Source organism: Bufo gargarizans, chromosome 2, assembly GCF_014858855.1.
Source record: "Bufo gargarizans isolate SCDJY-AF-19 chromosome 2, ASM1485885v1, whole genome shotgun sequence".
NCBI classification, from domain to species: domain Eukaryota; kingdom Metazoa; phylum Chordata; class Amphibia; order Anura; family Bufonidae; genus Bufo; species Bufo gargarizans.
Window position 1 is genome coordinate 703,863,698 of NC_058081.1, and position 27,813 is coordinate 703,891,510.

General features: G+C 47.6%; 1 protein-coding gene across 2 annotated transcripts; it reads right to left on the bottom strand.

Moving 5' to 3' along the window:
• Window positions 1-166: 166 nt before the first annotated feature.
• DNAJC16 (DnaJ heat shock protein family (Hsp40) member C16) lies at window positions 167-27,813 on the bottom strand. Of its 2 annotated transcripts, none has more exons than XM_044282500.1 (15): window positions 27,621-27,813; window positions 20,588-20,770; window positions 14,649-14,715; window positions 14,084-14,417; window positions 8,178-8,362; window positions 7,985-8,089; window positions 7,444-7,602; window positions 7,199-7,329; window positions 6,899-7,079; window positions 5,983-6,165; window positions 5,367-5,443; window positions 4,424-4,504; window positions 4,251-4,349; window positions 3,998-4,165; window positions 167-2,348 (listed from the first exon to the last, which is right to left on the bottom strand). In XM_044282500.1, the coding sequence occupies exons 2-15, from the start codon at window positions 20,752-20,754 to the stop codon at window positions 1,958-1,960; spliced, it is 2,328 nt and encodes a 775-aa protein (XP_044138435.1). In that variant the 5' UTR covers window positions 20,755-20,770; window positions 27,621-27,813; the 3' UTR covers window positions 167-1,957. The 2 variants fall into 2 exon arrangements, with proteins under 2 accessions (XP_044138435.1, XP_044138434.1); XM_044282499.1 differs by having other exon boundaries at window positions 27,643-27,812.

Consider the following 27,813-nt stretch of genomic DNA (forward strand, 5'->3'; position numbering starts at 1 on the left):
AGCCCATGCTGGAGTATATAGGCAAAAAAAAATTAAAATGTGCAGAAACGAAACCTAAAGGAGATCCCTGCTTCTGGCTCAGGTCCTGTACCAAGCGCATCAGTTCCTTTGACATTTAGCCCCCCCACTACCCCAGTCTCTATAACACAACATGGCATATACTTCACACAGTAAAATAGTTTATTTCAGTTTCCAATGCAGTAAATATATTAAAACAAAAAAAATATACAAATGACGATAAGTTAAAATAATATAAAAAACACTATTTAAAATAAGTTATTTTCTCCCTAGAAAAAAAAAAAAAGTGCAAACCGATCGTCCAGACAGAATTTTACAGCATTTTATTGATTTTTCTATATTTCACTTTTTATTCTGTAAATAAAGATCTCGGCACGGGGCAGTTTAACCGTTTCAGTGCTTCAGGAGTAGGAAAATATCGTGCAATGCAGCAATTCCAGACAACCTCTTCATACCATGGACCTTGCAGGACTGACAGACGTGCGCTATGCCACAGGGACGGAAAGAGGAAAAGGGGGAGGGCTGTAGGCATAAACTACAAGGAAAGTGAACAAACCCATTGGAAACATATCAGCCCCTATGAAATGTCTGCAGGCATTACTAACTGCCGTTCTCAAGCTGTCCACTTGGTGGCAGTAATCGCTACAAGTGCAGTTTCCCAGCATCCGGCTATTGATTGTGCGCCGGTTCAAGGAGCCATACATGTGAAATATTGCTAGAAACTAGAAAAATAATGGGGAAACATCTACAAGAATAAGATTAATCCAGGCATAAGGAGCGAGTCCATGGCTCCCCGGAACTCTCCATACATGAAACACAGATTTTATTAACCTCAACCTGACCGCTGATAACAGAGAACACAACATGATAATATGCAGCTTTATACTCAGGTCAAAGGATTTTGGACTTAAAGGATTCGGATGTTATTGCAGGGCCATAAAGGGACCCCAGCAATGAATAGGTTAACAATCTGCGCATCTCATATTGTCAGCTTCATTCCACTGTGACAAAAACTTTGGCATTGAAGATGAAATACACAAAAAAAATAATAATAATTGATTGCAGATAAATATGTACCCCCCCTTCCCCAATGACAGGAAGAATAATAATCTACATTCACTGGCTGTGTACAGAAATGTAACGACCGGCTAGTCTGTAATATAACGCTCTTCTATTCTTATTGGGTGGCAGCTCTGGACGGATATTCTAATTCACAGGCCATTGTTCCTTGATACAAAGAAAATTCAGTGTCGCAGTGAGATTCTGGGTGAGGCCAAAGGTGGCGTCGCACGGTTGTCAATAACTGACACACCTACGGAACTTTCTTTAAAAAAAAAAAAAAAAAAAAATGGCTTCGTGATCACGTGGCGTCTCCAGGATCGGAGGAGATTCATCTATAATGTATCGATGTGCGTCTCTTCCCGCCCACTTAGTGCCTTATTGCCAAGTCCATGGTTGACCTCAGAGCTAAAGAAAGAATCACGATTGGACACAGCGGCCACAAATGGTGGCGACAGCGGCGTTTACTCACTAAGGACCTCTAGTGGTCGTCGTCGTTAAAGGTAAATGAGCTGCTGGACGTCGCTGTGGGGTTAGGAGATGGAAAGAGAGTAAAGTTCAGGCTTTCCAGAACTGCAGATTTTCATATCTGGATCCTTGGAGGCAGCTTAAAGCTCTTTGATGTAGCTGAAGAGAACTTAAGACATAAGCAGGCAGTATCTGATAGAGTCAATGGCGTCATCACGGAGCGCTCGCTTCATGTATTTAAAAAAAAAAAAAAAAAAAAGCGAGCTTCCCCCACCCCGCTTCCACTCATGCTTGACCCAGGCAGGATTGGATGACGCAATAACAGCATGTAGGATCCCGACGTCAAGGACAAACATCTAAAATGTTCACAGTTTCATCGGACTGGATGCCCCCCCACCACCTCCATGTAGTGTCAGTCCAGCAAAGGCCAGGAGGGGATGTAGAATCTCTGTAATGAGCCCTCTAATAGACGCTCCATCCACAGCGATAGCTTATTTAATTTCTTTTTGATGTGGCCCGCCCCAGAGCCTAGACAAATCTTCCTTAACGAGTCCCCGCTGGGAGAACAGACTTCTCCCTCGTCCGAGAGCTTCTCGTCTTCCAGCGTGGACTGCGCTTTAAAGAGACAGAAGTATTTTTTGTGTCCATTCAGAGCCAGCACGTACCCGGTGTAGTCGCGCTCCAGGAAATGCTCGTCGTACTGATAGGCGATGGGTGCTGCGTCTTGAGCAAACTCCAGCAAGTACTCCAGCCACTCACGGTGCTTGTCCAGGTTCAAGAAGGAGAAGTGAAGGGAGCTGCTCCTGTGATGGCAGATACGGGGGTGTTACTACATAGATGTGCATTATACAGACGCTTCTAGCATAGCCCATCAAAAGGCCGCGCATGTGTCATTGGAATGTGTCTGCTGAAAGATATATACACGTGGAGAGGAGCTGAACTGGTCATTAGAACAGTATTAGTGCCCTGTGATATCCTAGCAGACAGCCTGTTGTGATATCCCAGAACATCAAACCAAATGACAATCTCCGCTCTGCTGTATATGGTTATATAGGGTATGACTGCAGGCAGAAGCAGCGTCACAGCAGGGGCCTGGTGTAGGGGCCTTGCCATACATAGCCTGGACTGTAGAGGTCTGAAATTACCAAAGTGGTCATCAATTACTTAAAGGGGTTGTGCCAAGGTTTCAACTCTTCCCTGTTGCCACAGGATAAGCCACTCCACATTCCCGCTAAACTCACCTTCTGGTCCTATCGAGATGAATGTAGTGTTAGCACGAGTACTCTGCCCCCGTCTCCATTCATATGGAGAGGGGCAGGCGCATGAACAAGACTCCCTCATATTGCCTACTCTGTGGATAGGGGGATGTTTAAATATTAGCACAACCTCTTTAAAGATTTTCTCCACCTAAGGCCTCATGCACACGGCCGTTGTTTTGGTCCGCATCAGAGCCGCAGTTTTGGCAGCTCGGATGCGGACCCATTCCCTTCAATGGGGCCGCAAAAGATGTGGACAGCACTCTGTGTGCTGTCCGCATCCGTTGCTCCGTTCCGTGGTCCGCAAAAAAAAAAACAAAAAAAAAAAACACATGTCCTATATTCTTGTCCGCGCTTTGCGGACAAGAATAGGCAGTTAAATTAAAGGCTGTCCATGACGTTAGGCAAATTGCGGAACGCACACGGACGCCATCCGTGTTTTGCGGACCGCAAAACACAATGGTCGTGTGCATGAGGCCTAAATGTTTTCTAGAAAAATCAGATTAAGGCCTCATGCACACGACCATATGCATTTTTACGGGCTGCAAAGTACAGATACCGTCCGTGCTGCATCAGCATTTTTTTTTTTGCGGGCCCATTGACTTTAATGGGTCCGTGGTCTGCGTTTTGTGGCCAAGTATAGGACATGCTCTAATTCATTTTGCAGAGCAAACATATGGATGCGGAAAGTACACAGATGATCCATGTGCTTTCCGCATCCAGCATCCATAAGGTCTACACTGCAAAAAAAAAAAGTGAGCAAAACGCGGACCAGGGACCCAGTAAAGTAAAAAAAACTACAAATAATAAAAATTAGGATGACACAGGGACTGCATCCGCATTTTGCGAATCGCAAAGCTGATACGGTCGTATGCATGAGACCTAATATGGCAGCCCAAGATGGCTGGCATCATGTGCACTCTGTCAGTTTGCTTCTCGCCTTCTCAGCTGTTAATAAAGGGGGCAATTGAGCCAGGCAGGGTTGTCAGGCAACGAGCCAACTGCAACCAGGCTGAAATGGCACTGAACGGAGGGTGAAGACTTGGTTAAGAGGTCTGCCAACACCGACAGCCAACTCCTCACAATCTCTTACCCCTTAAACCAGATTGTTACCAGAAATAACTTTCACATGGAGAATTTCTTAACTGTCAGTGGATGCATGAAATTGTCCCATGTTCACACTGTGCTGCACTCACCCAGTAAAGGTATATACTTCTTGGGCAAACCTCTGCAGCAGACTAGCCTTGGTGGAGCTGGAGAGGATGAGGACAACGTTCATGTGGCCCGGGCGCAGCCGGACGAGGTTACTCATATAATTTACATTTGTTAATTCCGTCACCTCCACAAAGCCTTTCTTAGGAACCCTGCCAGGAAATAATGTTGGCGTCAGTCATGGAGGAGAAGTATTAATTCGCTATTTCTAAGCCCTGCCAGGCACCACCAGCTTACCTGGTATTCTCCTTGGTGAAGTTGGTCTCGCTACTCTTCTCCTTGTCACTTGGCTCTTCTTTATCAGATGGAACAGAATCTCTATCATCGCTAGAGTCACTGACGGAGACAGATAAAAGTGTTATCCCTAATACCATGGGAGAAGTCATGGCGCCCAGAAAGTGAACACTTACCTGAACGCCTGCACTATGACCGTCCCAAAAAGGATAAAGAGAGCCGAGAAAATCAGAGACAGCAGCGGCATCATCTCCCTCCTGTAGAAAGGGTCACATTTAGGTTCGGGGGTTAGTAAATGTCATCAGACCCTGAACACTGCACAGATTCCTTTCCTTACCTGCGACTACATGTCCATCATGGCAACCAAAATGGATAGGCCTTTGGAGGTTTTAGTCCTAAAAAACCCATTGGCAACATGCACAGTATATAGACAGCGCTGCCACCAAGGGGTCTGCCTGCACCGCCGCCAGTGGGTGTATAATACAGTGCCATAGATATCTCTGATCCCAGTCAATTAATCCCTTACATTTCAGTCAACATTAACCACGGCATCTATGTGGTTAAAAAGAGCGAGGGTGCTCCCTGCCACCCTATCACTCCTCTCAAAAGGCTATTGAATGGTAAAGTTTCGTATGGCAGCCAGCGACCTAACCCTGCCCCCCCCAATTCTGTAATAGCACACTCAATAGGATGCCTCTCATTGTTACTACTAGAGAAGTATTACAGTGTAATATAAAATTAATCAAGTTAGCATATGCTTTAAAATGTTTCAAAATATTTAGGAAAAAAATAAATTAAAAAAATCATCAGATGTGAACACAGACTAACAAATTACTAATTCGGAATTGGCGAGTTTTTTTCCAGCATTACTAAAAGTGGTCCAAGCATTCCACGTACCCTAAAATGGTGTAATTAAAAGATACAAATTGCCCGGCAAAAACACTCAGTTGGCTGGAAAAAAAAAAAGTTATGGTTGTCAGAAAGCAAGGATGAAAAGAAAAAAAAACCAAAGAAAATTGCCAGCTCTTGAAGGTCAAGGGGCTAAATAAAGTTATGGTTTTTGAAGTGCAGATTGTTCCGATCGCCTTCTTTCTGGGTTTAGTACCCGGTAAGACTTACCAGTTATTATGCAGGACGCTCTCCCATACATCCGACCAGTAGTCAACTGCAATGTAGATCCAGCGCAGGAAGAACACCTGACAAGAAAGATAAGACATAAAGCCATTTATCAGCAATGCGCAGCGGTACGGGATTCAGAGGCCACAGAGATCAGTCTTGCCTCCCACTGCAATCACACAATCATATTTCCGGTGTGTTGGATCCGTATTTTTTGACAATCGCATTTATTTCTATGGGACCTCAAAAAAGTCATACAAGCCACAAATTATAGATTGTCCATATTGCAAACAAGAATAGGCATTTTTTCAATGGGACTGCGAAAAGCAAGGGACGCACAGAGAATGCATCCGTATTTAGCAAAAAGGATACAGCTGCCTGAATGCCACCTTACAGGAATCAATGAACTTGCTGGTCCAATTCAGCAGGTTCACTATGAACAGGGAGCTATCCCAGTATGTTTAGGAAGAGACATCTTATGCAGTACCTGCCCATTTACGCACAGGTCTGACAATCCCCCGCCAACTGACCCCCTAACCCCGCCAATTAACTGAAAAGCGGGTTACTGATCACTGGTGAGAAAGATTTTTCTACCTTCATCCCATGCACATAAACCTACCGGTGCGAGCTCATCGTTCAGATCAGTCAGAATGGTCTCAGAAGACAGGAGGCTGGGGTCTTTCCTCAAGCGGTCTAAGAAATCCAAGAGAGCAAACTTGTTCTCCTCACTGCCACTCCAGGCGCTGGCCAGGGTCCTGTGCACGATTCTGCCAGCCGAGTTCCGTCTTTCAAGTATTGCCACCTGCCACGAGTATAAATTAGATTATAAATGTGTAATAGCAGCCCAGACAACAGGAAGATTCAGCCATCAACCCTTCTACTATGATACTACAGCAGGCCACTGATCTCTACAGAGCAGAAGGCATCCGCAGACGGACAGTTTCGTGTTTCTGATGCACAGTAATCAACAAACTAGCTGCAGTTTTAGGCCTCACGAACACAAATCGGATTTTGCGGTCTGCAAAACATGAATATGCAAAATAAGGCAGACCCCAAAATACATACAGTCGTGTTTGAGGGCTTAAAAGGGGTATTCCCATCTGAGACAGTGGGGGCATATCGCTAGGATATGTCTCCATTGTCCGTTAGGGACCCGCACCTATATCGAGAACGAACCAGGGAAGGTGGTGGCCCGGAGGACCCTGGGTTTCCCCAGGTCCGGCCACCACCCAGCGCTCTCCCCATAGAAGTGAATGGGAGCATACCGCGCATGAAAGGCCACCGCTTCCATTCATTTCTATAGGGCTGATGGAAACATCTGAGCCAGTGTTTGCCTATTTTCGGCAGTCCCATGGAAATAAATGGAGGGCGTCTGCACAGGCGCAGTGTGCCCTCCACCATTTTTTTAGGGCTCCGTTCTCTGTGCGGGTCCTAGAGGTGGGACCCGCACATATCAGACAATGGGTGCATATCCTAGCAATATGGCCCCCATTGTCTGAGATGGGGAAAATCTCCTTTAAGCAGGCGGTACATACAGAGGATTCTCCGGGCTTTATATCCTCTCCAAGCAGTGAGATGGCGAGCTCTTGTTGGCGTTCCTTGAAGGCATGGACAAATCGAACAGTGTCCTTGGTGTTGGCCGAAGCAAAAGCCAGGAAGGAGTCATAGGTTTTCTTGAAGGGTTCCCCCTCCCCAGTTAGCAGGACGACACAATATCTGCAAAGAAAAGAAAAAAACAGCAGAGTGAAGTTCATTAACCACTTATATGGGGGTCAAATAACACCTAAACTGTCTTTTATTTACTATTACAGTATGACCCGAGCAGTGACATGTACTTGCGCTGACGGTGCGATTTCCTCACAGGACACAGCTCCTGAAATATCTTCTGATTAGTCAGCCTGGCTGCTAGGAGGAACTTGTTGGTAGAAATGAAGTCATCAATCACTTGTTTCTTCATTCCTCGTGCCTAGAAAAAAAAATAAAAAGAAGCTTCCATTTAGTCCAGACTCCAGTCAGGGGTGCACCCCCCCCCCCCTCCCCCAACCCTGGTGCCGCATAGTAGCCTGGCACCAGAACGTACCTGCACAACATCAGCTGGCTTGTGAATGTGCTCTTTGAAGACCAGCATGGTTGGGGCGTACATGTTAATATTGTACTGGCTGCTCATCTGCTCCGTCTCCCTCTGGCCAAGGTCCACGTATCCGAAAGACAGGTAATCCTTATAGGCAAACGCCGTCAGCTGCCAGAAACACAAAGTATGGTTCCAACAGGGAAATGAAAGGGATTTTCCCACCATTTTCCTTCCTGCATAGCTCCGCTACGAGACATCAGATTAGGTAGGGAAGGGCAACACAGCCCAATTCATCTGGATGCAATTCTCTGCGCAGCGAGGGATGCCCAACGGAGCGCAGTGCCTACATTCTCCAGACAGGAAGGCGTCCCAGAGGTCACACCCCACCAATCAGAATGTTAGGGCACAGCCTAGTGATATGCCATAACACTAGAAGATGGGAATACCCCTTTACGGATGAAACATCCCCTGTAATATTCTCATATATACTAGAAGTAGACGTAGTATAATATAGATAGCGCGTGAGCGACTCCTGAGCATTGGCCCTTACCTTGTAGATCAGTGGGACAGGAGGCATCTGATCAAACAGGAGCACGTGGGGCTTATTCTCCTGCTGCCAATTGGATAAGAACCGGATGTAGTTTTTATCTGTGATCTGGAAGAGAGAACAGGTGGATGTTGGAATATGTGAGGGGCTCCCGGCTATATCCCATCCAGTGGTCTCCTGGAGCAGTGGGCCTCACCTTGTCCACTAGATTTCCCGGCAGTAAACTTTCCACAAAGTGTCGAAGATTTTCCCGTAAGACGGCATTGTGAAAGAAGGAGATCTTCCCATTAATCACTCCCAAAATGGACGGAGTGCTGTGTGCACCGAGATGGTGAGCCAGCCGCCTCTCGTACCCAGCATGCACCACTCCTATGCCCACACCTGGAAGGACATATCTAACATTAGCCACATAAGGTACTGGAAAGACTGAAGCAGAAACTGCTTATCTGATCTCTTCTCCATTGCCAGACATCAGCAGACTAGTGAGTGCAGCTCTGGAGTATAATACAGGATGTAACTCGGGATCAGTACAGGATAAGTAATGTAATGTACACAGTGACTGCACCAGCAGAATAGTGAGTGCAGCTCTGGAGTATAATACAGGATGTAACTCAGGATTAGTACAGGATAAGTAATGTAATGTATGTACACAGTGACTGCACCAGCAGAACAGTGAGTGCAGCTCTGGAGTATAATACAGGATGTAACTCAGGATCAGCGCAGGATAAGTAATGTAATGTATGTACACAGTGACCGATTCTAAACTGTTAAATGGGTTTTAACTTTTAATCAACATACACTTCACCCCTTTCAGCAGTTGGCCAGTTTGGCACCAGCATTTTAGGGGGGTTTTTTTTCCTCCCTTCCTTCCTGAGCCATAATTTTTCTTTTTCGGTCAACACAGCCATATATTATTAATGACTTTAAATCCAGAGGAAAAAAAAGCAGTCTGGTTTGAGAGCTGCACTTATACAAGCAGACAAACTACGCAAGTTTGTGAGCATTCGTGTGTTTGATTTCAAGTGTATGTTTGTATTAAGTGTGTGACTTTAGATTATGTGACTTCAGATTCAGGGACTTTAGGAGGGGACTACAGTAAGGCTACTTTCACACTCGCTTTTTGGGCGGATCCGTCATGCAAAAACGTATCTGTTACAATAATACAACCGCATGCATCCGTCATGAACGAATCCGTTTGTATTATCTGTAACATAGCCAAGACATTTCCGTCGAATGTAAGTCAATGGGGACGGATCCGTTTTCTCTGACACAATCTGGCACAATAGAAAACTGATCGGTTTTGATCAGTTTTGTCAAGCGAACAGCAAAACACTGCAGGCAGCGTTTTGGTGTCCGCTTCCAGAGCGGAACGGAGACTGATCGGAGGAAAACTGATGCATTCTAAATGGGAAAGGATCCGCTCAGAATGCATTAGGGCAAAACTGATCCGTTTTGGACCGCTTGTGAGAACCTATGACGGATCTCACAAACGGAAAGCCAAAAACGAGAGTGTGAAAGTAGCGCGAGTCAGATTCTTATCACTATAATGTATTTTTTCTCTTTTCTTGCGCAATCCCCATTTAGTATGTGTTCCATTATTGACAGTGCAGTCCAGTGCACATCTTATCTAATGTCTGCAGTCCTGGAACAGCCGTTTGAGGGTGCATATCAAAATGTGAGCACATTTCCCGTTTGGAGTCGCATATCGTGTATCTAACCGGGCGAGTATCAACACTGAGAAGTAAGAAAAAAGTTTGCTGCTCACTGAGCAGGCGCTATATGGGGTAGATGTGGGGGAGGGTGGTAGCGAGGAGGCTCAGGAAAGTCAGGTAGGTAGCTGGATAACAGTTAGAAAGCAGCGTAGAGGGAAGAGTGCCAGGGAGGCTAGCCCTGATCTGACACACCCCAATAAGTTTGCACGGTTGGCAGATGAGGGGGATGTCGGTTCAGGGACGGCACTGCTGCAGCCGGACACTTCCTCTGCCAGTCAGGGGAATGTCAGCTCCAGTAAGCAGGGGACCAGGAGAGCAGGGCAGACAGGTGCTGGTAGTGGGAGACTCTATTAGGGGTACAGATAGGGCCATCTGTCACAAAGACCGGGATCGTCGAATGGTGTGTTGTCTTCCACAATGTGTCGAACTCGAGCGCCAGGATCGGGTTGCCAGATTACTGTGAGGGGCTGGAGAAGACCCAGCGGTCATGGTCCATATCGGAACCAATGACAAAGTTAGAGGTAGGTGGAGCGTCCTTAAAATTTAGGTGACAATTTAGGATTTAGGTCAAAATCTAATTGTAAGAGGTACATACCATATGGGAATACAAGGTTAAGGAACAATAAGAAACCAAATGTGGATAAATAGAACTGTAAAGAAAGCAATAAATGACAAAAAGAAAGCATTTACATCACTAAAACAGGAGGGTAGCGAGGAAGCACTGAAAAACTATAAGGATAAAAATTGAATATGTAAAAAAGACATAAAAGCGGCCAAACTAGAGACCGAGAGATTAATTGCCAAAGAGAGTAAAACTAACCCTAAAATGTTCTTTAATTATATAAATGGTAAAAAGTATAAATCTGAAGGTGTCGGCCCTTTAAAGAGTAATGAGGAGGAAGTCGCAGAGAGCGATGAGGAGAAAGCTAAGCTATTAAATATTTTTTTCTCCACTGTATTCACTGAGGAAAATAAACTGTCAGATGAAATGCAGAATGTAAAAGTTAATTCCCTATTAAAAGTGTCCTGTTTGACCCAGGAAGAAGTACAGCGATGTCTTAAAAAGATTAAAATAGACAAAAATCGGCCGGACCAGATGGCATACACCCACGTATCCTAAGAGCATTGAACGGAGTCTGTCACCACAATTTGCCCTTATAGACCACTTACATAGCACTATAGCATAACTATAGATCAGTCAAACGGTACCTTTGTCTTTTTGTTTGGATGTTTACCAGGGGCAAAAACGGTGTAAGTGCCCAGGCCGCTCTGCCTTCTTCTCACATAACCCTTCCCCAGCCTGTTGCTTGGCCCGCCCTGTAAGCCTCTTACGTCATCCAGTGTACTGGCCGATATCCCGCCGGCGCATGCGGACTGTGATGACCATTGTGGGCAGCAGCATCATTCCATGCAGTGCGCATGCGCCGGCGGGATATCGGCCAGTACACTGGATGACGTAAGAGGATTACAGGGCGGGCCAAGCAACAGGCTGGGGAAGGGTTATGTGAGAAGAAGGCAGAGCGGCCTGGGCACTTACAGCCCGAACGCCACCCCTGGGAACTTGTGAGCCCTCATTTACATATGAATAAAACTCAGTTTTTGCCCCTGGTGAACATCCAAACAAAAAGACAAAAGGTACCGTTTGACTGATCTATAGTTATGCTATAGTGCTATGTAAGTGGTCTATAAGGGCAAATTGTGGTGACAGACTCCCTTTAAGTAATGTCATAGCCAGACCCTTATTTCTGATATTTAAGGACTCTATACTGACAGGGAATGTCCCACAGGATTGGCGCATGGCAAATGTGGTGCCAATATTCAAAAAGGGTCGTCCAAAAACAGAGCCCGGAAACTATAGGCCGGTAAGATTAACATCTGTCATGGGCAAACTCTTTGAAGGTTTTCTAAGAGATGCTATCTTGGCGTACCTCAATGAAAATAAGCAAACAACGCCATATCAGCATGGCTTTGTGAGGGATCGGTCATGTCAAACTAATTTAATCAGTTTCTATGAGGAGGTAAGTTCTAGACTTGACAGCGGCGAATCAATGGATGTCGTATATCTGGACTTCTCCAAAGCATTTGACACTGTACCACATAAAAGGTTAGTATATAAAATGAGAATGCTCGGACTGGGAGAAAACGTCTGTATGTGGGTAAGTAACTGGCTGAGTGATAGAAAACAGAGGGTGGTTATTAACGGTACACACTCTGATTGGGTCACTGTCACTAGTGGGGTACCTCAGGGGTCAGTATTGGGCCCTATTCTCTTCAATATATTTATTAATGATCTTGTAGATGACACTAAACTGTGTAAAGTAATTAACACTACAGAGGACAGTATACTGTATATATACTACTGAGGACAGCATACTGTATAAATACACACTACAGAGGACAGTATACTACTACAGAGTGATCTGGATAGACTGGAGGCTTGGGCAGAGAAGTGGCAGATGAAGTTTAACACTGACAAATGTAAGGTTATGCACATGGGAAGGAATAATGCAAGTCACCCGTACATACTAAATGGTAAAACACTGGGTAACACTGACATGGAGAAGGACCTAGGAATTTTAGTGAACAGCAAACTAAGCTGCAAAAACCAGTGCCAGGCAGCTGCTGCCAAGGCCAATATGAGAATGGGTTGCATCAAAAGGGGCATAGATGCCCGTGATGAGAACATAGTCCTACCACTTTACAAATCGCTAGTCAGACCACACATGGAGTACTGTGTACAGTTCTGGGCTCCTGTGAACAAGGCAGACATAGCAGAGCTGGAGAGGGTTCAGAGGAGGGCAACTAAAGTAAAACCTGGAATGGGTGGACTACAGGTCCCTGAAAGATTATCAAAATTAAGGTTATTCACTTTAGAAAAAAGACGACTGAGGGGAGATCTAATTACTATGTATAAATATATCAGGGGTCAGTACAGAGATCTCTCCCATCAGCTATTTATCCCCAGGACGGTGACTGTGACGAGGGGACATCCTCTGCGTCTGGAGGAAAGAAGGTTTGTACACAAACATAGAAGAGGATTCTTTACGGTAAGAGCAGCGAGACTATGGAGCTCTCTGCCTGAGGAGGTGGTGATGGTGAATTCACTAAAAGGGTTCAAGAGGGGCCTGGATGTATTTCTGGAGCGTAATAATATTACAGGCTATAGCTACTAGAGAGGAGTCGTTGATCCAGGGAGTTATTCTGATGCCCGATTGGAGTCGGGAAGGATTTTTTTTTCCCCTTAAGTGGGGAAAATTGGCTTCTACCTCACAGGGGTTATTTTGCCTTCCTCTGGATCAACTTGCAGGATAACAGGCCGAACTGGATGGACAGGTGTCTTTTTTTCGGCCATGTCACCATTTAATGAAATGGGAACCAAAAAATAATAATAATAATTTGTGGAATGGAAAAAAATAAATAAAATCATGCCATTGTTTTCTGGGTACAAATGACATGACGACCTTATTCTGAAGGGTCAGTACAATTTCAGTGATACCACAGTTTTATAGATTTTACTATGTTTCAAACAAGTTATTTTTATAGAAAATATTTTAAAAAATAATAAAATTAGCTGTTTTGCCATATTTTGAAACCCATAACTATTTCAAATTTTTTTTTTCTATCAACAGAACTATGTGAGGGCTTGTTTTTCATGGACAGAGCTGTCGTTTTTATTGACATTTTGTTCATTTTCCATTATTTGAGGGGAGGCGAGGTGACCAATAACTGCAATTCTGACATTGGGATTTTTTTACACCGTTCACCTGTGCAGAATAAATAACATGATATTCAGATGATTACAGATGCCACAATACCAGTTATGTGAGTGGTTTTAATATGCCTTTCCTTTATATGATATGAAAAAAGTCTTTTTAAATTTTTTATACTTTTAAAAACTTTCTTAACCATTTTTTACTCCTATTTTTTGTCCCCCTAGGCCTGTGATAGCTAACCTCCGGCACTCCAGCTGTGGTAAAACTACGACTCCCATGATGCCCGTTTGCTTGGCTGTTCTCAGAACTCCATAGAAATGAATGGAGCACGCTGGGAGTCATAGTTTCATCACAGCTGGAGTGCCGGAGGTTAGCCATCACTGCCTAGGGAATTTCAACATGTCATCCCGTGACTGCTGGTCCGATGCACTGTTTCTGTTTGGCCAGTGAGATGTTGCAGCCATTACTGACTGCAGCATTTAAGGGGATAAACAGCTGCAGGCAGGAGTCGGCTGTGTAACCCAGCTGGCAGCTGCTGTGTATGGAGCGGGCTCCGCTTCGGAGCCCTTTCTGTACATTCTCTTTGCATCTATGACATGCATGTACGTTGCGATCTGTATAGGGGATAACGCAATAGAGGAGCAGGGAGGATAATGAACCCAAGAGCCAGCACATACCTAACCCCTCCAACTCCTGCACCACCTCCTTCCACACAGGTTCGATGTGGATGCAGCTGAAGCACCAGTCGGAGGTGATCTTGATGAGGTAGGGCTTGCGGAAGCTGTCGGGGACCACCTCGTTGATATAGTGGGAGAACTGCAGGAGGTACTTCTCATCAGTGGAATCCCTGCGCTCGGAATTAAAGGGGAAGTGGAAGAACGACTCGTCAAAGTAGAAGCTGTCGTGGAAGTGACGGAAGTGGTGATGCTGCTGCTGCTGGGAGTAACCCTGGTTATCTCCTACGTCTCCGAAGCGGTCATAGTTTGTCCTCTTCTCTTCGTTTGAAAGAATCTAAAGGATCAAAAGGTTACAGAGGATTAATTCTACCAAGTGCAAATGTGCCATATATACTGCGCAACTTGTTAGCTACATTTACGCTCCTGAGGCTTTCGTGACTTTAAATGAGGACCCCCCCCTTAACATGATGTGAAGAACCATGGGTGTCCATCTATGCTGTACTGAAAGGACTTGTCCCCATCGACCAGCTATAATAATTATCCCCCCGATCAGACCAGTTCACACCTCATAGGCCTTGCTGACTTGGATAAATTTGTCTTCTGCTCCCGGGTTCTTGTTTTTATCAGGATGCCTAAAATGAACAAGACATTTATTATAGCATATAAGACATTACATGCTCCAATATCCATGTATAAAATGCACAAAAAGAGGAAAGGAACTAAGGCTATAGTTACACACTAGCGCAAAAATGATCCGGCAGAGGAACGGCCTGCAAGAGTTCATCATATCAGGCATAGCCAGTTGCTATCTTTCCCTGCCGGAGCCCACTGACTACAATAGGACCCCAAGGATTCGGCCAGATAAAAAACACTGCAAGGTAGTTGCCAGGCCGAATCGCAGAACTAATGCCGGAAACAGGCCGGATTCCCATTATAGTCAATGGGGCCTGGCGGTGCTCCTCCAGTTTCTGGCTATGCCTGATGCGATGAACTCTGGCGGGCTGTTCCTCTGCTTGAATAGCCTGCCAGATCATTTTAGAGCTAGCGCAAGGCATGAGCCAGCTGTGGGGAGATGACCCCATTAAGCACAGCAAGCCCTGTTAGAATTTACCACAGTGTAGTGCCACTTTCACCATCATCTACTTAAAAGGGCTTACAGGACTTTTACATTCAGACAATGGGGGCATATCACTAGGCTATGCCTCCATTGTCTGATAGGTGTGGGTCCCAGAGGTGGGCTCATAAATGCAGCGGTCAACGTGAAGGAGGGCGCACCATGTATGCACAGCAGCCCTCCATTTGTTTCTAAGGGGCCATCGAAAACATACAAGTGCTAACTCCATAGAAGTGAATGGAAGCGGTGGCCAAACAAGCACGGTGCGCTCCCATTCATTTCTAGGAGGATTCCGAAAATAGCAGATCACGCTGCTCAGCAATTTTTGGCAGGCCCATAGGAATGCTTGGTGGGGACTGACCCGGCACTGCCGCCCACCACTTTACTGGCTTTGTTTTCGGCTGCATTTACGAGATAGGTGTGGGTTCCAGAGGAGGGGCCCGCATCTATCAGACAGTGGGGGCATATCCTAGCAATATGCCCCCAATGTCTGAGATGGGAATAGCCCCTTTAATACTGATTGTGCCAGCTGCCACTACAACCAGGGAAAGCGCCATACATTGTGTAGTGGCCATGCCTGATTACTGCAGCTCAGTCCCATGTAAGTGAAGGGGGAGAGAGCTGCGGTAACCAGACATGGCCGCTGCTCAGAGCCGTGTCTAATTCACTGTGCGCTCTGCAAACAGCTGATGGTGCTGGGAGTCTGGTGTCTACGTCCTATCATTAGGATAGAAAACTAGCATGGGGGGCTATCAGTCTCCACATTGTCATACATAGCATCACATTACACCCGCGAAACATGGGGGGGGCTGCAATCCCCGTAGTGTAAATCACTACATCCTTATTAGGGATGAGCGAATCGACTTTGGATGAAACATCCAAAGTCGATTTGCATTAAACTTTGTTCTAATACTGTACGGAGCAGGAGCTCCGTACAGTATTAGAATGTATTGGCTCTGATGAGCCGAAGTTATTGCTTTGAGACGTTTCGCGAGACTTCGGGTAATAACTTCAGAAATTCATTAGTACTCTAAAAAAAACATTTCAAGGTACCGCTTATAACCGAACCTGAGTTCGGAAAAACAAGCTTTTTGTGAAACTCACCTGTAAAATCTCTTTCTCGCGTAGTTCATTGGGGGACACAGGACCGTGGGTATAGCTTGCTGCTGCCACTAAGAGGCGACACTAGGCTGAAAAGTGATGGGTATAGCCTGCAGGGGAGGAAGGCTCTCAGTCCAGCCCTGGAATGAGCAGTGAAAGAACCACCACCATTGGCTTGAGGTGACGTAGACATTAATGATATCTGAAGAGCCGACGACCGAAGGACAACAGTTGTCAGAGCCACGGACCCTTATTGGTAGTAAACCAGAAAGAGGCCAGAACTAAAGCTCATTCCCATGTGAGACTGGCGCTCTACAGAATCTAGTGGTAACGCGATACTCCGCCTGAAGGGGAGGCCATACAAGCCCCAAGAGTAATGCTCACGCCATCCTCCAGCCGAGGAGTAGGCCACACCGTAGAAGTCACTGATTCTCGTGTTAGAGGAATCCGTTGCCTGACGAAAGAACTATGTAGTAGGAACCTTAGCATGTAATGGTGACTCAAACACCCCTCGTGCGGTAGGGGCTACCGCATGCTCTGCCAGCGTGGACATGAGGGGAAGGTCTGAGGACATCCAGTAGAAGTCCTGGTATCAAGCTGGCCCAGTTAGTAGAGCTAACCTTAAACCCTCCACCTGAAAAAGGGCGCTGAACAGGAGCAACTGCCAAATTAGTACCAGGGTAGAACCCCTACCTGAGAGGGGCTGTCCCGCTACAGCGATTAGGAGCATCTAGCCCTAGCGTAAAGACTACCCTGCGAAGGAGAAGACGTTGTAGTAGTCACTGCGGAGTGCCAGCATAACACCCTCACCTAGATAAGGACAGTGGTGGATGAAACATTCCGGAGTCAGTGGAATATTCAGCTTGCTGGATCTTGATCACCGTACCCTGTGCAGTGAGACTGACCTGAACGGTGGAGGCTCATGGGGATGGGGAGTCTCTAGGACACATAAGGCTGGATGACTCCCCTGAGAGCACAAAGACCGACATTTTTGTGTCTCCAATAAGTGCATGAAGAAAGGGATACAATATGGGAGTATCCCTAGTATCCAGTGACGGTATCCATATGCCACTAGATGGAGAATATCAGGCACCAGCGCTACCGACTGTTGCCAAGGACCACCTGTGAAGGCAGCCAAGTCATCTAGAGACGTGGCGTAGTTGAAATACAGCATGCAAAGATGCATAGCGATTCCCCCGTTAATGGATCGTTTGTAGCGGGTAATGCCATAGGAAGTATATGATGGCAAATGAGAGATGGAATAGCAACCAATGGTAGCGCAATCCCCCGGTTAGGGAAGGGGGTAACGCGATAGTCAGAACCGCAATCTATGGAAGTGTAATTACCCACTCAATACAGGGGGAAAAACCTACGGTAAGCACTGCGCCCAGTGGCAGTGCAAACACTTACCTATGATCGGGAGTAACATATCCAGTAAGTACTGTAACCCGAGGCAGTGCAAATACATCACCCCTCGAAGGGGGTAACGCACCTAGCAGGAACTTGCATATGACGAGTTCTGTACTCTGTGGGAAGTGCCATTATCCCAGCCCAGTAAGGGGGTAATGCGTACGTAAAACTGCGACAGCAGTGAGAATGCCATAATGCCACCTATACAAAAGGTTAATGTATGCTGACGATACTGAGCCCAGTGGAGCTTCAATTCCGCCACTCACAGAACGAGGGGCACCTATGGCTGGCATTGAGACCAATGCTAGTGCGGTCAGTCCACCTCAGGAAGGAGGCAATACCCAATTAAGCAATGTATCCAGTAGAAGTGTAAATAGTGCCTAAGGAAGGGGTTAATGCATACACCAAAACCGGCTAGCACGGACGTAATCTTGGAAAAATGATCCGGATTCATGTCAGAGTCCGAATAACTGTCCTGCTTCGGCCAGCTCGTGCGCAGTTGCACCTCTCAGCCTCTAGCCCATGGCTGTTGCAGGCTGTGGCGGTGTTGACATAAGAACCAAACTACCAGTAGGTGGAATGGAACTAAAGGTCTGCTTACCGGATTGCGCAGACGGTGCTCTATTAACCACACGACCCAGGAGGGTGGATTGGGAACTTCCAGAGGTCCTCCGCTGTGTTGCGCAGGAGGAGAAATATCAAACAGCCGCCCCCGAAGGGTGGATGGGAAGTTTCAGTTGTCCTCAACTGGATTTGTGCAGTTGGATATTTGTGCAGTTGTAGTATTATCAACCAACCGGCCTCAGAGGGCGGATTGGGATCCTTCAGATGTATCCCACTGGATTTACACAGTTGGAGCATTATCAACCAAACGGCTTCAGCGGGTGGATTGGGGATCCTTTGGATGTACTCCACTGGATTTACGCAGTTGGAGTATTATCAACCAAACGGCCCGGAGGGCAGATTGGGAATCCTGCAGATGTACTCCACTGGATTTGCGCAGTTGGAGCATTATCAACCAAACGGCCCAGAGGGCGAAATGGGAATCCTCAGATGTGCTCCACTGGATTTGCTCAGTTGGAGCATTATCAACCAAACGGCCCAGAGGGCGGAATGGGAATCCTCAGATGCACTCCATTGGATTTGCGCAGGTGGACCGTTATCCACCAACGGCCCGGAGTGCGATTGGGAGAACTGAGAGAAGTCCTCCGCTGTCTGGGATGGGGTACAGGCCCAGATGGTACACCAGACAAGGTGATCCTGCGGTGATGTGGGCTGAGGAGGGCAGGATCTGTATGGCACAATTATTATTTCTATTTTTTTTTTTTTTTTTTGGTGAGGACCTAGCCTCATATGGAGAGGAGGTCAGGAAGGGCTGTATACTGCAATACTAAAGCACATTGTGCCTGCAGATAGAAACCTAGAGTAAACCGGGGCCTTAAAAAGGTGGCTGTGCAGGAAGGGTTAAGCCGCCCAAGGACCGGGGCGGAGCCAGCAGGCTCCCGGGGAGATTCGCGCTAGAAAAAAAGGATCCGCCCCCCCCTATACCTGAGGGAGGAAGTTGCGGCCTAGAAGGCCGCAAAGCCAGGACAAAATTATCACGCCGGCCGACTGGGACTCATCGCTAGTCAGTACAGAGCGTACCTGGATCGATGTCCGGAATGCGGCCGTCTGTGTTCACTGGCCGCGTAAGCCCATCGAGGAGTAATAGCGTGGCCGGAGGTAAAAGAAAGAAATAACTCAGTAGGCCCGAATAAAGCCGGGGCCTAGATTTTTTGGCGTCCGGCAGACTAGGGGATCCGTTCTGCCTGCCCTCCTGGGACAGCGTAGCGGGCGCCCGAAAAGGAGCCGGCGAGAAGAAGCGTCGCTTGGCCGACCGGGAAGCCCACCCGGTCGGTCGGAGAGCGGGGGTCCGGAATAGGGCGCCGAAGGCGCCCGTTTGGTGCGGAATCCCCTTGAATGCTCCCTCCTGCTATGTCTAGATCGGGAAGGGGTGGGGAGATAGAAAATAAATATGCCACCGCCGTGGAATGGGATTAACCCTTTCGTACTGGGGTGAGATGGGCGACGGGTGGAGGATTCGCTACCCCCTTAAGAAGGCGGCCATGTGAGGGGGACAGGGAGGGACAGTAATACTCACCTGTCTTCATCTGTGTTCTTCACCCTTAGTCTTGTACCAGCAGGGCCACCCCACGACCGCTGGCACCAGGCATCAGGGGTCCAAGCAGAGAAGGGCTGAAGAGGAGGTGGCCCTCTTGCTGGCGGGAAGCAGGGGAGCGAGGCTGCCCTGGTCCGCTTTGTCTTCTCGGGGGGGAGGCAGGGGGGTGGAACAGGCAACACCGGCCAGCCTCCCAGGGAGACAGAGACGCATGCGAATCTGTGCCCCTTAACCTAAAGAAATAAAATAAAATAAAAACTAAATTGTAAAAGAGCCACCCTGCTAAGCAGGGAGGTCTGCCTCCTACGACACTAAGCTAAAAACTGATATGCTCTCTCCAGGCTGGAGGGGGTATAGCCTGCAGGGGAGGAGTTATCACTTTTCAGCCTAGTGTCGCCTCCTAGTGGCAGCAGCAAGCTATACCCACGGTCCTGTGTCCCCCAATGATACCAGCGAGAAATGTATTTTTACAGAACAAATTTATGAAGTTAATACCCAAAGTCTCCGATGCAATAACTTCGGCTCATCGGAGCCAATACATTCTAATACTGTACGGAGCGCCTGCTATGTACAGTATTAGATGAAATTTTATGGGAATCGACTTGGGATGTTTCATCCGAAGTCGATTTGCTCATCCCTAATCCTTATATAACCGGAGTGACAAACGTTCTGCGTTTCTACATTGGCGCCATTTACTGATCCCCTCGTGCACTGTACCCACCACTCTCTGGCGAGTTTCTTGTAGGCTTTTTTAATATCCGCTTGGTTCGCCGTCCGGCTCACACCCAGAACCCGGTAGGGGTCAAAGTCAGCTGCCGAGAGGATCTGGAGAGCGAGGAATAGAAATACCAGAAACCGCCAGAGGAGGCGCAGTCTTCGGTGGCCCATATCTCACACTGTTTTACTGAAAAAGAGAAGACAATATCGGTGACAAAGCTGCAACGTAGAAGCTCAAACATCAAGGCCCCGATTTATCACCCACTCCAGAACTCTGGCTTCAAAAAGTGACAAAATGGGGCTTTTGCAGCTTTTTGGACATACTTGCACAAGAATTTTTGCAACTTAATGCATGTTTTTTACACCACTCACTCCAGTTTTGATATATGGGTGGCAAAGCGGATGTGGTTAGCTATGGTTTAGAGTTGCACTCCAGATTTACACTTTTTTTCCCAGGAGGAGGGTGGAGTGCGAAAACTTCTAGACAAAAAAGTGTTATTCTTAAACTGAAGATAAATTTATCAAACAAAACGTGACATCTGATAAATGTGGCATCAGGTACTCCAACGCAGGCTCAAGCAAATCTGCCCTTATGATAAATTCCTCCCCATGTCTCTACTCCAATCACACCCAGAGCTGCATTCAGGACAGTTTTATTAAAAGGCACAGATAAGGGCTCATGCACACGACCGTATGTATCTTGCGGTCAGCAAAACACGGATCAGTGTTTAAAAAAAAAAATAATAAATCCATGTTGCATCCGTTTTTGTTTTGCAGATCCATTGTAACAATGCCAGTCCTCGTCCGCAATACAGACAAGAACGGCACATGTTCTGTTTTTTTTTTTTTTACGGAACGGACCAGCGGACGTACGGAAAGAGTGCACACTGAGGCATTTCTGTTTTCTGGAGGGACCCACTGAAGTGAATGGCTCTGCATACGGGCTGCAAAAAAAATTAAAAAACAGAACAGACACGGAAAGAAAATATGTTCGTGTACATGAGCCCCTCTAGGAGCCCTGCTCAACCGGCTGGCAGCAATGAGAGGGGTCGATGCCCCTTAAGAAGGATGCCCTGTGAACCCCTTAAGTGGTCCGCACTGACAGACCAGGCTCATTTATCAAAACTGGCGAACAGTCTTATTTGCCCATAGCAACCAATCAGAGCTCAGCTTTCATTTCTTAATGTATTCTGAAAAAATTAAAGGTGATCTCTGATTGGTTGCTTTGGGGAAACTGAGGGAGTTTTCCGGTTAGACAGTTTTGATAAATGAGGCCTATTGCTCGGGGGAGGTGGTAGTTCTGTAGATACAGCCAGGGCCGCCATCAGGGGGGTACAACCAATACCCCAGTAAGGGGCCCAGACCCTGGGGGGGGGGGCCCGGCCAGTTCCAAGAAAAAATAAATAAAAAATCCCCCCCCCCCCCATTTGTCAGTGACTTGAGTTGAACTTTATTGCATCGCTAGAGGGAAACCGCTCAGTCTGACCTAGCACACAATAGCAGAGCCGCTGGCAGCAGAGAGGGGAGGGGCTCGGGAGGAGTGTAATCTGATCCTAGAGTGGAAGCTGCTTATGCCAGCCCCTCCCCTCCCCGCCCACCAACCAATCACCGACCAGAGCTGAGGCAAGGCAAGCACTAGCAGCTCTGAGTCACTGACACAAGTACAGGGAGTCCAAGAATCGAATGAGTCACAGGTTAAAAGAATCTAAAGATCCGACTGCTTGCAGCGTTTTGGTGTCGGCCTCCAGAGCGGAATGGAGGCGGAACGGAGCCAAACGGATGCATTCTAAACAGATCCTTATCCATTCTGAATGCATTGGGACAAAACTGATCTGTTTGGGGCCGCTTGTGAGATCCCTGAAACAGATCTCACAGGCGGACCCAGAAACGGCAGTGTGAGAGTAGCCTGTGCCGCATACTGAGCTGAGCTATTTCAAAGGCTCCAAATTATTTATTTTCATATTGATCCTTATGTTGTCTCCTTGGCTCGGCAGCTCTATGTTGTGTGGTCTTTGCTCGGGGGTAAAATGCAAAGCTGTTTTCTGGATTATCCCACAGGGCCAGGATCCTCCATCACTTATTGTTATTAACCCCTCCCTTGCCGGCCCACCCAGCTCTATTTAGCTTTGTGTTCTGCTTTGAAAAAAATGGTTAGGCCATGAAGGGGTTAATTAAGTGTTGGAGGGGGTGGGGTGTGTTATTGTGCATATTGTGTTTGGGATCCATTTAACAAGTTTGACCAGTTGGGTTTGAGAGTGGTTGAGATCCCCCATAACAGTGTGTCATCCACAGGTCCCCCATAACAGTGTGTCATCCACAGGTCCCCCATAACAGTGTGTCATCCACAGGTCCCCCATAACAGTGTGTCATCCACAGGTCCCCCATAACAGTGTGTCATCCACAGGTCCCCCATAACAGTGCGTCATCCACAGATCCCCCATAACAGTGCGTCATCCACAGATCCCCCATAACAGTGTTCGTCATCCACAGGTCCCCCATAACAGTGTGTCATCCACAGGTCCCCCATAACAGTGTGTCATCCACAGGTCCCCCATAACAGTGTGTCATCCACAGGTCCCCCATAACAGTGTGTCATCCACAGGTCCCCCATAACAGTGTGTCATCCACAGGTCCCCCATAACAGTGTGTCATCCACAGATCCCCCATAACAGTGCGTCATCCACAGATCCCCCATAACAGTGCGTCATCCACAGGTCCCCCATAACAGTGCGTCATCCACAGGTCCCCCATAACAGTGCGTCATCCACAGGTCCCCCATAACAGTGCGTCATCCACAGGTCCCCCATAACAGTGCGTCATCCACAGGTCCCCCATAACAGTGCGTCATCCACAGGTCCCCCATAACAGTGTGTCATCCACAGGTCCCCCATAACAGTGTGTCATCCACAGGTCCCCCATAACAGTGTGTCATCCACAGGTCCCCCATAACAGTGTGTCATCCACAGGTCCCCCATAACAGTGCGTCATCCACAGGTCCCCCATAACAGTGCGTCATCCACAGGTCCCCCATAACAGTGCGTCATCCACAGATCCCCCATAACAGTGCGTCATCCACAGATCCCCCATAACAGTGCGTCATCCACAGATCCCCCATAACAGTGTGTCATCCACAGATCCCCCATAACAGTGTGTCATCCACAGATCCCCCATAACAGTGTGTCATCCACAGATCCCCCATAACAGTGTGTCATCCACAGATCCCCATAACAGTGTTCATCATCCACAGATCCCCCATAACAGTGTGTCATCCACAGATCCCCATAACAGTGTTCATCATCCACAGATTCCTCATAACAGTAGGTCATCCACAGATTCCCCCCATAACACTGTAACAGTAAACCTTGTGCTTTTAAGGTGTTTTTTCTTAAATGTGCCGGGGGAAGATTGCTAGGGCAGATTAGAACAGGTAGTGTAGTTGGTGTTAGTGTGGGGTCCTGCTTAAAAGAGTCGACCTTGTCGTGGTAGCAGGCTTCATATTATTTGGTCAAAAATTAATTCCTTACTGAAATCGCTGATTATCACTTTTTACTGTCTTTGTAGTTGTAAAAAAATAATGAAATTGGGGGTAGGTCCTTGGGGGTGGAGGGGAGGTGGAGTCAGGATGGATTCTAAAGGGGCGGGGTAGGAGGGGGGGCCCAGGCCTTGAGCTGTGTAAGGGGCCCCAAAATTTCTGATGGCAGCCCTGGATACAGCCACCATGAGGGCCATCACAAGACTTTCCAAAACTTTGGAAAGGCAAACCTTGCAAATTATCCAATCAAGGAAATGGGAGGGAAGAGGAGGGGTCATTGCAAAATGCTGAGTGACAGGGAGTGGTGTCATTACCCAGGAATGGGGAACACTACTCAATACTACACAATGTCAATGTGCCCATCTAGGAGGTACCCAGCAGAATTAGGCAGGGATTGCTGTGCAAATCAGAATATGGACCAGCAGCGAACCTAAAATTTATGGGCGCTCTGACCGGTGGTCTGTGGCTATGGAGCCCTGTACACAGGGTGGCCCGGGACCTTTTCATCACAGCCAGCAGGAACTGTTACAGTCCTCTTCTCCATGGTAGGTCTTCTGTGGGAAAGGACCAGGTGTGCGAGCACATCAGGTGCCCATGAACAGTTTACCGGTTCTCATTGATTGGACCGCTTGTGGTAGCTCCCAACCACCGCGTACCGGGAACACCCAACAAGACTGGCCATTTTGCAGACCCTCTCGACATCACAATGTGGGGACGGACGCCCGGTACAAGCAAGTTTATGCTTTACAAGAAGTCGCATGCGTCATTCTACCTATCGGTCTCTGTAGAGTCTGTTCGGTCCCTGCAAGAACGAAAAGACGTCATCGCCGATCCCAACCGTTTAACCCCTTAGATGCCACGGTCAACTACATCAGCGGTATCTAGGCAGTTAGAGCGTGGCAGCGCTCTCTGTCACTACTGCCCCCAGCAAAGGCACACTGCCATTGAGGCCGGGGTCCTAACAAAGACCCTCAAGGCCTGCCATGACTATGCCTATTGGACTGTGTCGCAGGCTGAGCCTAAGGCAGGGATGGCCAATCTGCGGCTCCCAACATGCCCTGCTGTAGGCGGAAAAACGGAAATGACTCTGTGTGCATTCTGTATCCGTATGTCCGCAGGTCCATTCCACGAAAAAATGTCCTATTCTTGTCTGTTTCGTGGACAAAGACAAGCATTGTCACAATGGATCTGCCAAAGAACGGATGTAACACGGACGTCACATGGATGAGAACAGGTTTTTTTTTTTTTGCGGAGCGCAAAATACATACAGTTGTGTGCATGAGCCCTAACAGACAAAGTGTGCCAGTGCATTGTAAAAGCCATGTCTACTTGTAGGACTAAAAAAAATAAAAACAAAAAAAAAAAAACCTAACTATTAAAAGGTTCAGTTTAATGAAAATAAATAAATAAAACCATTTTTCCATGAAATTTGGCTTTATTTTTGTACAAGTGGTAACAAGCATATGGCACAGGCCCCAGTGTGGAGGTATATATGTCGGCGTATACAGGCACCAGTGTGGAGGTATATATGTCTGCGTATACAGGCACCAGTGTGGAGGTATATATGTCAGCGTATACAGGCACCTGTGTGGAGGTATACCGGTATATGTCGGCGTATACAGGCCCCAGTGTGGAGGTATACATGTCGGCGTATACAGGCACCTGTGTGGAGGTATACCGGTATATGTCGGCGTATACAGGCCCCAGTGTGGAGGTATACATGTCGGCGTATACAGGCACCTGTGTGGAGGTATACCGGTATATGTCGGCGTATACAGGCACCAGTGTGGAGGTATATATGTCGGCGTATACAGGCACCTGTGTGGAGGTATACCGGTATATGTCGGCATATACAGGCCCCAGTGTGGAGGTATACATGTCGGCGTATACAGGCACCTGTGTGGAGGTATACCGGTATATGTCGGCGTATACAGGCCCCAGTGTGGAGGTATACATGTCGGCGTATACAGGCACCAGTGTGGAGGTATATATGTCTGCGTATACAGGCACCAGTGTGGAGGTATATATGTCGGCGTATACAGGCACCTGTGTGGAGGTATACCGGTATATGTCGGCGTATACAGGCCCCAGTGTGGAGGTATACATGTCGGCGTACACAGGCCCCAGTGTGGAGGTATACATGTCGGCGTACACAGGCCCCAGTGTGGAGGTATACATTGTCGGCGTACACAGGCCCCAGTGTGGAGGTATACATTGTCGGCGTATACAGGCCCCAGTGTGGAGGTATATATGTCGGCGTATACAGGCCCCAGTGTGGAGGTATACATGTCGGCGTATACAGGCCCCAGTGTGGAGGTATACATGTCGGCGTACACAGGCCCCAGTGTGGAGGTATACATTGTCGGCGTACACAGGCCCCAGTGTGGAGGTATATATGTCGGCGTACACAGGCCCCAGTATGAAGGTATATATGGCGGCATATACAGGCATCAGTATGAAGGTATATATGGCGGCGTATACAGGCATCAGTATGAAGGTATATATGGCGGCGTATACAGGCATCAGTATGAAGGTATATATGGCGGCGTATACAGGCATCAGTATGAAGGTATATGGCGGTGTATACAGGCATCAGTATGGAGGTATATGGCAGTGTATACAGGCATCAGTATGGAGGTATATGGCAGTGTATACAGGCATCAGTATGGAGGTATATGGCGGTGTATACAGGTACCAGTGAGGAGGTATATGGCGGTGTATACAGGTACCAGTATGGAGGTATATGGCGGTGTATACAGGTACCAGTATGGAGGTATATGGCGGTGTATACAGGTACCAGTATGGAGGTATATGGCAGTGTATACAGGTACCAGTATGGAGGTATATGGCAGTGTATACAGGTACCAGTGAGGAGGTATATGGCGGTGTATACAGGTACCAGTATGGAGGTATATGGCGGTGTATACAGGTACCAGTGTGGAGGTATATGGCGGTGTATACAGGTACTAGTGTGGAGGTATATGGCGGTGTATACAGGTACCAGTATGGAGGTATATATGTCGGTGTATACAGGTACCAGTATGGAGGTATATGGCAGTGTATACAGGCACCAGTATGGAGGTATACGGCGGTGTATACAGGTACCAGTGTGGAGGTATATGGCGGTGTATAGAGGTACCAGTATGGAGGTATACGGCGGTGTATACAGGTACCAGTGTGGAGGTATATGGCGGTGTATAGAGGTACCAGTATGGAGGTATACGGCGGTGTATACAGGTACCAGTGTGGAGGTATATGGCGGTGTATAGAGGTACCAGTATGGAGGTATACGGCGGTGTATAGAGGTACCAGTATACAGGTATATAAGACTATATACACATGGACTCTATGCAGGCCTGCACATACATACAGCCATGTCCCGGTATGTTCCCGGTGCGGTCATGGATGTGACACACGAAGGGAGGAGAAAGGCTCCGGCGGCTTCAGGTGACATAACAGGACATGATGTAACCCGGCGGCGGCAGCTGACGGCTCAGGCACTCACACAGGCGGCGGCCGCTCCTCACCTCCTGCCCCCGGCAGTAAGCGGTGTCCTCCCGTGTGTAGGGCCTGGTCCCGGCTCCGCTCCCCTCCGTTTCGCTCCTTGCTCCCGGCTCACAGCCCCATTACGGCCTGGACCTCAGCTCACACACGGAACCGGAAGACAGACAGCAAGACCCGCCCACCAACCTTCACCG

What these genes read in the sequence shown, in the direction of transcription:
- DNAJC16 (XM_044282500.1), bottom strand. Translation starts at nt 20,754, where the DNA reads ATGGGCCACCGAAGACTGCGCCTCCTCTGGCGGTTTCTGGTATTTCTA. An exon ending in GCAGGAGTTGGAGGGGTTAG is followed by an intron (nt 8,363 to 14,083) that starts GTATGTGCTGGC and finishes ATGTCCTTCCAG; the next exon opens with GTGTGGGCATAGGAGTGGTG. An exon ending in GTCATAGTGCAGGCGTTCAG is followed by an intron (nt 4,350 to 4,423) that starts GTAAGTGTTCAC and finishes TGTCTCCGTCAG; the next exon opens with TGACTCTAGCGATGATAGAG.